Genomic DNA, 10,398 nt, shown 5'->3' with positions numbered 1-10,398 from the left:
TATGTCGTATCTTAAATTATGTACCTATGTATACCTAGACTGTAATTTTATGCATAGGTGTTATCTATAAATTAATGTCTTACTTTAATTAAAGTCATTATCATGGAAAGCTTCCACTTACTCAAATAACCATACCATAGTCTAAATCATTTTTTATAATCCTCTTTCAGAATTGTTCACAAAGTTATTTTATGTACTGAATATATACATATTTACAGAAATATTACTTAATTTTGCCATATCTCATTTTTTAAATTAAAAACAATATTACACAAAATGAACACCCCCATTCCACAAAATGGATGATTTTCGCCTGTCCTCCCAAATTAAATCCACTTATAGATGACTAAATTTAAAACTATAGGGACTAAATATGAAGATTACTCCACAGGTTCTACAAACAAACAAACAAACAAAATCAAACAGAAATACCTGATCTCTTACAACAAGTATCTAAATGTTTTCTTTCTATTCTTTCCTACCTGAGTGATTGAATTGTGGTGCATTAGCAACAACAACAAACAAACAAACAAACAAACCCTAATATTCTTTTAAAACCATACACCATAGCCATGGTTTGGTCCCACAAAGAAAAAAAGAGACAGAAAATAAAATAGACTCTTAAATGTAGAGAACAAACTGATGGTTACCAGAAGGGCGCCGGGTGGGGGGATGAGTGAAAAAGGAGCAGGGGACTAAGAGGACACTTATCATGATGAGCACAGAGTAATGTACAGACTTGTTGAACCATTATATTGTACAACTGAAAGGAATATAACACTGCATGTTAGTTATACTTGAATTTAAAAAATGAATAAAAAAAGTTTAGTTCCGCTTCAGTTAATCTACAAATCTTTGTTGGCTAAATTACACCAGAAAAATGGTATTAAGATTGAAACTTGTTGGCAGAGATATGGGTTTGGGAAAAGGATTAAAAATGTCTCTCTTTTAAAAGAAAATCTTCCAATGTTTTAGAAAGTTTGCAAGTCCTAAAAATACAGAATTGTTGAAATTTAACTTTCTTGTTAGAAATGTTGGAATTTAATTTTCTTGTCTGTTTCCAATTCACTCATTATATATGCTATATATGTCATTATATACAGTAGTGGAATATGCAAAAGTGAATGTTCTAACCTAAACAAAGGAATTGGTGAAAGCATTTATATTATTCAGATTTCCATATATCAGTCTCAGGTTACAGGCTGTCTACATCAGAGAACTTGAATTTGCTGTCTGCTCTATTGCTCTTAAACTTTTTTTTTTTTACCTTAAATAAGGAAAGGCACTAGGAGATTCCTAAAGATCTTTTTTTCTTTGCCACTATCCCTAGGCAAGAAGGAGGAATTAGCCTTGTAACCAGATCTTTTTAGTCTCTGCATTTAATTTTAAGCAAGAAACCAGACGACTAAAGGTGTAAGGCTGACATAGAACAGCAGAGGGCAGTATTTACTCATAGCTGAATCATGTCAGGGCTCAGAAAAAAATTTGGTGGGGTCACTGTGGCAGAAATGTGTGACATATGCCCTATATTTGCATTCCTTGGCTTAAATTCGTATTTTCTAAATGGTTTCCCTTAAAGGGGAAAGAATACTCACCTGGTTCCCAGTAACTTTTTTTTCTTTAGTGAAACAATGCATGCCACCACAAAAATTAGCTACAGTTAAAATAGCAGAAGAATTAACCCGAGTGCAGTACGTGGCACGTGGGCATTTTTAAAAATTTTGATTTCATTTTATTTATTTCTATTTTTCTCGTATCTATCCTTTCCCCAGGTAAAAAACAAAACAAAACAAAACAACAACAACAACAAAACCGAAACACAACTTCATCAGGATTCCTTTGGCTACAAAACGTCAAGGGGGAAATACTCCAACAGGGATCAAAATTCCAAACTTTGCAACAGGAAAAGATCTCCATCTTTCCAAAGGGCTATCATTGTTATTGTTGAAACTGTAAGGTTTAGCTACTGGCACCTGGGATCCATTTGGGAAGGGAAACAAAACAAACACTGAGTTCCCTTGGCTTTTCCTATAGGAAGTCCAAAGTGCGATTGGTAGATTGGTACTGAGGCCTTGGTGCCCCTCGTCTCCTGGAAGGGAGGGGAGGGGGCAAATGCAGGTTTAGAGTTTGGCTCGCTCTGGACCTCAGGGAGCTCATTCTGTAGACAGAGGAGGAACGAGGACGATTTTGCGTGGCTTCTGTCGGGTCGCATTGTACAGCAGCTCTCTCCCCTCCCACCGAAAGAGAGGAGGCAGAGAGGAGGCAGGAAATGGTTAAAGCAAATCTGCACTGTGCATTCCCAGACAGGCTTTGCTTAATCCTTCCTCCGCGCTCTAACAGACCCTCACCCCCCGCCTTTCTTTTATTTCTCTCGACCCCCTTACCCTGAGTTATTACTAGCATAACAACCTAACGGTCTTCCCTCAGACCCCGCCACTAAAGTTATTTATCTGCAAACCTGACCCCACCCCCATCTATCCTGCGGCAGCTTTTTGCTGTTATTGCTCTGACGCCGGCCAAGATTTGACCAAAGAGAAAAAAAGGAAAAAAAAATCATCCCCCTTCTCAGCGCCTCCGACTCGCCGGGCTCCCACACCCGACCGCCTACAGTCCTCCGGGAGGCTGGAGTGATTAGCATCCTGAGAAGCCAGTCGGAGGCCCAAAGAGCCGGAGAGCGCTCGCGGTAGGAGTGCCAGGCGGGGCTGCCTCAGCTCCGGCCCAATGGGGCTGGGGCGAGGGAGGGGCAGTAGGTGACAGGACCCGGAGTTAGGGGGAGTCCGGACGAACTAAAGTGCGGGGATCAATGAGCGGCGAGCAAAGTTTCTGAGTCCTGCTCCAGCTCGCGTTCTTCCCTCCCCCTCTGTTTGTGTTTCAGCGACGGTCGCTGTGTGTGCGTGTGCGTGTGTGTGTGTGTGTGTGTGTGTGCGTGCGCGCAGCGGGGAAGAGGCGGGGAGTGTGAGGGACCAGCCGGAGGTTGAGAGCTGCTCGCTGAGCTCCAGCTCCACAGCGGTACAACCGTCATCCCCGGCAGGCGAGAAGCAGAGCGCTGACAGGCGCGGTCCGGAGCTGCCGCGGGCGCCGCCACAGCCCAGCGCCGACTTCCCCGCCTCCACCGCCAACGGTGAAGGAGAAAGAGGGACCAACCACCCCCCGCCCCAAACAAAAAGGCTTGTGGATTACAAAGTGAAACTGACACGGGACAATAAAAGCAAAGATAACGGGGGCAGGGGCGAGGCGCACTGGAGTGGGCTTCTGACTGGGGCCACCGGAGAACGATCCCCCTGGCATGGTGAGGGGAGGGGACTCCGGGACCGCGCGCTGTTCCTGCCCGACCCCTGCGAGGCCGAGAAGAAAGGGGGACGGACCTGCACTCGATCTGGATGTACAAATAATGAGTCGGCAGGCACCTCGGCAGAGGTAAAAAACAAAAACAAAACAAAAATGCTGAGGAGCACTGGATGTTGCCTGCGCGCGACCACCGGCTCGAAGCCGCAGCAGGGGCGGCGGCGGCGGCGGCTGGAGGAGAAGGGACGGAGCTGAGCGCTCCTGGGTACCGGAGCCCTAGCTCCAACGCGAGCGCTTGGAACGCAATCGCTAGCTGCCAGCTCGCGGACGCCGGCGCCCGGGCCTCCGCGGCCACTTCTGCAGCCCTGTTGGAGGGGCCTGGCAGCGTTGTTAGTGAGGACTCGAGGAAATCCCTTGTCTCCAGCTTTTGGGAAAGGAATTCGATAATCTCCCGGTTCCCCACCGCCCCCTCCCCCGTGCGCAATTGTTCTCGCCACACATCTCTACCGAAGTCTTTCTTCCCTCTTCAGTTTCTTCGCCTTGGGTAAGTTCGAAAGTTTCTGAAGACAGTTGTTTGCAATGATTCCTCATATACCTTAAACGCAGGCAACGCCTCTCCCAAATCCACATCCACCCGGGCGAAAACGCTCAGACTCTCTGGATTCAAAAAACAAAGTGAAGGGGGGAAATGTAGGCGGTTTGAGAAACTTTTCTGGGAATTCATCAACGCACAGGAGTGTCCCGCGGAATGCCTTGCCGCCTTTCGTCAGGGCATCTCTCTTGTCCTACAAGTCCAAATGATTACCTGGAGTCTTTCTCTGACGCGATTTGCTTCAGCTGGGCTGGAGGTTCTTTGAAATAGCAGTGCTCTCAGAGCCATCGGCTGCACTTTTTGCTGGGGCTCCTTCATCCCTGCTGTACTCTTTTGCTTCACTCTTCCTTCTCTTTCTCACACCGTTCCAGGGAGCCAGGACCATGGACTTGGCAGCAGACAGGGCACCTGGACGCCCAAGGCTCCAGCTGCCCACTCTATCAGTATTTCAGCTCCTCCGAGTCTTTTGGCTGCTATCACAGCTCCCCGGGCCGGCCCGGGTCAGCGGGGCTGAGCAGCGCCAGGTGTTCCAAGTGCTGGAGGAGCAACCTCCCGGCACGCTGGTGGGCACCATCCAGACGCGCCCGGGCTTCACCTACCGGCTCAGCGAAAGCCACGCCCTGTTTGCCATAAACAGCAGCACCGGGGCCCTCTACACCACCGCCACCATCGACCGCGAGAGCTTGCCCAGCGACGTGATCAACCTGGTGGTCCTTTCCAGCTCTCCCACCTACCCCACCGAAGTGCGAGTGCTGGTGCGGGACCTCAATGACAACGCCCCGGTCTTCCCCGATCCCTCCATCGTGGTCACTTTCAAGGAGGACAGTAGCAGCGGGCGCCAAGTCATCTTGGATACGGCCACCGACTCGGATATCGGCTCCAATGGTGTGGACCATCGCTCTTACCGCATCATCCAGGGCAACGAGGCGGGTCGCTTCCGCTTGGACATCACCCTGAACCCGAGCGGCGAGGGTGCGTTTCTGCATCTGGTGTCCAAGGGCGGGCTGGACCGCGAGGTCACACCGCAGTACCAGCTATTGGTGGAAGTGGAGGACAAGGGTGAGCCGAAGCGGCGGGGCTACCTTCAGGTAAACGTGACTGTGCAAGACATAAATGACAACCCCCCGGTGTTTGGTAGTTCCCACTACCAGGCGGGGGTGCCTGAGGACGCGGCGGTGGGCTCCAGCGTCCTCCAGGTGGCGGCGGCGGACGCGGACGAGGGCACCAATGCGGACATACGCTATCGGCTGCAGGACGAGGGAACTCCCTTCCAAATGGACCCCGAAACGGGGCTTATCACGGTGCGGGAGCCCCTGGACTTCGAGGCCAGGCGCCAATACTCGCTTACCGTGCAGGCTATGGACCGAGGCGTGCCTTCCCTCACTGGGCGTGCCGAGGCTCTCATTCAGCTGCTAGATGTCAACGACAACGACCCCGTGGTGAAATTCCGCTACTTCCCAGCCACCTCGCGCTACGCCTCTGTAGATGAGAACGCTCAAGTGGGCACTGTGGTGGCTCTGCTCACCGTGACGGACGCAGACTCGCCCGCGGCCAACGGGAATATTTCTGTGCAGATCCTAGGGGGCAATGAGCAGCGCCACTTTGAGGTGCAGAGCAGCAAAGTTCCGAACCTGAGCCTCATCAAAGTGGCCAGCGCCCTAGACCGCGAGCGCATCCCTTCTTACAACCTCACAGTTTCGGTCTCTGATAACTACGGGGCGCCCCCTGGCGCAGCGGTCCAGGCGCGTTCTTCTGTGGCAAGCCTGGTGATTTTCGTAAATGACATCAATGACCACCCTCCTGTCTTTGCACAGCAAGTGTACAGAGTGAACCTGAGCGAGGAGGCGCCCCGGGGAAGCTATGTGAGTGGAGTGTCTGCCACTGATGGAGACTCTGGTCTCAATGCTAATCTGCGTTACAGCATCGTCTCTGGCAACGGACTAGGTTGGTTCCATATCAGCGAACATAGCGGCCTGGTGACCACTGGGGTTGCCGGGGGCTTGGACCGTGAACTGGCTTCCCAGATTGTACTGAATATCAGTGCTCGGGACCAGGGGGTTCACCCCAAGTTTTCCTATGCCCAGCTTGTAGTAACTCTCCTGGATGTGAATGATGAAAAGCCAGTATTCAGCCAGCCAGAAGGGTATGATGTGTCTGTGGTTGAGAATGCCCCAACAGGGACAGAGCTACTGGTGCTCAGGGCAACTGATAGAGACCTGGGTGACAATGGGACAGTGCGCTTCTCCCTGCAAGAGGCTGAGACTGACCAGAGATCCTTCCGGCTGGATCCTGTGTCTGGGAGGTTGAGTACTATCGCCTCCTTGGACAGAGAGGAGCAAGCTTTCTACTCCCTATTGGTTCTGGCCACAGATCTGGGCTCCCCTCCCCAGTCATCAATGGTTCGCATAAATGTGAGTCTCCTGGATGTGAATGACAACAGTCCTGTGTTTTACCCAATCCAATACTTTGCTCATATTCAGGAGAATGAGCCTGGAGGAAGTTACATCACTACAGTATCTGCCACTGACCCAGACTTGGGTCTCAACGGAACTATCAAATATAGTATATCAGCTGGGGACAGGTCTCGGTTTCAAGTCAATGCTCAAAGTGGGGTTATTTCTACCAGAATGGCCCTAGACAGAGAAGAAAAAACAGCTTACCAGTTGCAAATAGTGGCTACTGATGGTGGCAATTTACAGTCTCCCAACCAGGCAATAGTAACCATCACTGTATTGGACACTCAAGACAACCCACCTGTATTCAGCCAGGCTGCCTACAGCTTCGTGGTATTTGAGAATGTGGCTCTGGGATATCATGTGGGTAGTGTGTCTGCATCCACCATGGATCTCAATTCCAACATCAGTTATCTCATTACTACTGGGGATCAGAAAGGTATGTTTGCTATCAACCAGGTCACTGGGCACCTTACCACAGCAAGTGTGATTGACAGAGAAGAGCAATCCTTTTATCAGCTGAAAGTAGTGGCCAGTGGGGGCACAGTGACTGGAGACACTATGGTTAACATAACGGTTAAGGATTTGAATGACAACTCTCCCCATTTCCTTCAGGCAGTAGAGAGCGTAAACGTGGTAGAGAATTGGCAGGCAGGTCACAGCATTTTCCAAGCCAAAGCTGTGGACCCTGATGAAGGTGTCAATGGCATGGTACTCTATAGCCTGAAGCAAAACCCCAAGAACCTGTTTACTATCAATGAAAAGAATGGTAATATTAGTCTGCTAGGGCCCCTGGATGTTCATGCTGGTTCCTACCAAATAGAGATCCTGGCATCTGATATGGGTGTTCCACAGCTCTCCTCTAGTTTCATCTTAACAGTTTATGTTCATGATGTAAATGACAACCCACCAGTGTTTGATCAACTTTCTTATGAGGTCACCCTTTCTGAGTCAGAACCTGTGAATTCTCGATTCTTTAAAGTGCAAGCTTTTGATAAGGATTCAGGAGCAAATGGTGAAATTGCATACAGCATTGCTGAAGGAAATACAGGGGATGCTTTTGGCATATTCCCAGATGGTCAATTGTATATAAAAAGTGAACTGGACCGTGAACTTCAAGACAGATATGTTTTACTGGTTGTTGCTTCTGACAGAGCAGTGGAACCCCTTAGTGCTACTGTGAATGTTACTGTAATTTTAGAAGATGTAAATGATAACAGGCCTCTTTTTAACAGTACCAATTATACATTTTATTTTGAAGAGGAGCAGAGAGCTGGGTCATTTGTGGGCAAAGTAAATGCTATAGATAAAGACTTTGGGCCAAATGGAGAAGTAAGGTATTCTTTTGAAATGGTGCAGCCAGATTTTGAGTTGCATGCTATTAGTGGGGAAATTAGAAATACTCGTCAATTTGACAGGGAGTCTCTTATGAGGCAGAGGGGGACTGCAGTGTTTAGCTTTACAGTCATTGCAACAGATCAGGGGCTCCCTCAGCCTCTCAAGGATCAGGCCACAGTGCATGTTTACATGAAGGATATAAATGATAATGCTCCCAAATTTTTAAAAGACTTTTACCAAGCCACCATATCAGAGTCAGCAGCCAACCTGACACAAGTTTTAAGAGTATCTGCCTCAGATGTTGATGAAGGTAATAATGGACTTATTCATTATTTCGTAATGAAAGGGAATGAAGAAAGACAGTTTGCTATAGACAGTACCTCTGGTCAGGTGACACTGATCGGCAAATTAGACTATGAAGCAACACCTGCCTATTCCCTTGTAATTCAAGCAGTGGATTCAGGTGCAGTCTCCCTCAACTCAACCTGTACCTTAAATATTGATATTTTAGATGAAAATGACAATACCCCTTCTTTCCCTAAATCAACACTATTTGTTGATGTTTTGGAAAACATGAGAATTGGTGAACTCGTGTCCTCTGTTACTGCAACCGATTCAGATTCAGGTGACAATGCTGATTTACATTACAGTATTACTGGAACTAACAACCATGGAACTTTTAGCATTAGCCCAAACACTGGGAGTATTTTTCTTGCCAAAAAATTGGACTTTGAGACACAGTCTTTGTACAAATTAAATATAACAGCAAAAGACCAAGGAAGGCCTCCTCGTTCATCTACAATGTCAGTGGTTATACATGTGAGGGACTTTAATGACAATCCTCCTAGCTTTCCTCCTGGGGATATTTTCAAGTCTATTGTTGAGAACATTCCCATTGGAACGTCTGTCATTTCAGTGACTGCACATGACCCTGATGCAGACATTAACGGGCAACTATCCTATACAATCATTCAACAAATGCCCAGGGGCAACCACTTTGGCATAGATGAAGTCAAAGGCACTATATATACTAATGCTGAAATAGATCGGGAATTTGCCAATCTCTTTGAGTTAACTGTAAAAGCCAATGATCAAGCTGTGCCTATAGAAACAAGACGCTACGCTTTGAAAAACGTGACCATTTTGGTCACAGACCTCAATGACAACGTTCCAATGTTTATATCACAAAATGCCCTTGCTGCAGACCCTTCGGCTGTGATTGGTTCTGTTCTGACAACGATAATGGCTGCAGACCCAGATGAAGGGGCTAACGGAGAAGTGGAGTATGAGATCATCAATGGGGACACAGACACCTTCATTGTGGATCGTTATAGTGGAGACTTGAGAGTGGCTTCAGCTCTGGTGCCTTCACAGCTGATCTATAACCTCATAGTTTCAGCAACAGACCTTGGCCCTGAAAGGAGGAAATCGACCACTGAACTGACCATCATTCTTCAGGGCCTTGATGGACCTGTTTTTACTCAACCCAAATATATAACTATTTTGAAGGAAGGTGAACCCATCGGTACCAATGTAATATCCATAGAAGCAGCTAGCCCTAGAGGATCTGAAGCCCCAGTGGAGTATTATATTGTTTCAGTTCGTTGTGAAGAAAAAACAGTTGGACGCCTCTTTACTATTGGACGACAAACTGGAGTAATTCAGACTGCAGCCATTCTGGACCGGGAGCAAGGAGCATGTCTTTACCTGGTGGATGTGTATGCCATAGAGAAATCAACCGCTTTTCCCAGAACGCAGAGAGCAGAGGTAATGATTTTGTAGTCATTTATGAATTATTTGTTGATGTGCTTTTTAGAAAGACTGTTCTCTCATATTTACTTTCTATAATTATTTACCTTCATTGTTTATTGTTAATATTACTGACAGGCGTGTATAAAATGTTTTGTCACATAAAAGAACAAGAGTCACATAAAATTGAGCTTTCATCGTGGTCAAAACCAAATGGTGAACAGCTCATATGCTTCATCTCATAGCAATCGTATGTATAAAGCCAGGGAGAAATCTAGCCATTTCAGAAGTGAAAAAAAAAAAAAAATCCATTTATCTAAGCTGAATCAGCGCACTAACTAGACACTTCTCAGTAAAGAAGTATGCTAGAGAATGCGCAACTTCAGACTTAAGTTTCTGTTCCCAAACGAATAACTTTGGTAGAAATCAGCATTAGAGCATAGCTTTCTGGAGGAGTGGCAAGACAGCAGAGCCTGGCAGTTTACATCAGGACAGTATTAACTTTCACATCCTCAGCAGTCTTGGCAGTTTCTTTATAGACAGTGACTAATTTTAATGTGCTGAGCCAAGTTTGGGGAGATTCCTGATTTCATCTGCTTTCACATTTGAGGCACCATCTTCTGATTTAGGGTAATCCTTTCTCTTCCCTCTTGAATGAAAGCCTGTAATGTGCTGTGAATTATCAGAGATTAGAGGGTGCTGCTTGATACAAATCTCTGTTCAGGGCTATGGTATGGGCACATGTTGTTCTGTCTGCTGATGGGTAAGAAATTAGGGTTTCTAGCATATGCCTAAAGATTTCCAAGCTTGGCCTTCCCTGGGTGTATTTTAGGCTACTACCTCTGTGTATTATTGATTTGTATTTTCATTAAACTACTTCCAATGTTGTTTTGATAATCAACTAGAAATCACATAGCTGTACTCTGGAAAGCTCTTGTTCTCTGTTTTCTAAGTTCCTTCTCTCCCTCCCCCTCCCCTCAA

The 10,398-nt window shown here is 47.0% G+C and overlaps 1 protein-coding gene across 2 annotated transcripts in view; it reads left to right on the top strand.

Annotated features, from left to right (window-relative positions):
• The first annotated feature begins 2,797 nt into the window (after positions 1-2,797).
• FAT4 (FAT atypical cadherin 4) overlaps positions 2,798-10,398 on the top strand; it is a 175,533-nt gene continuing 167,932 nt past the window's right edge. The window contains exons 1-2 of one of the 2 annotated variants that reach the window (XM_081811919.1): positions 2,798-3,829; positions 4,249-9,435. In XM_081811919.1, the coding sequence (XP_081668045.1) occupies positions 4,261-9,435 (5,175 nt within the window). In that variant the 5' untranslated portion in view covers positions 2,798-3,829; positions 4,249-4,260. Of the gene's footprint in view, positions 9,436-10,398 lie in introns of both variants that reach the window. The other variant, XM_081811918.1, reaches the window with a different exon arrangement.

This window comes from Leptonychotes weddellii, chromosome 2, assembly GCF_054177405.1.
Source record: "Leptonychotes weddellii isolate Sample4059 chromosome 2, ASM5417740v2, whole genome shotgun sequence".
NCBI lineage: Eukaryota > Metazoa > Chordata > Mammalia > Carnivora > Phocidae > Leptonychotes > Leptonychotes weddellii.
This window is presented reverse-complemented; position numbering and strand designations above follow the sequence as displayed.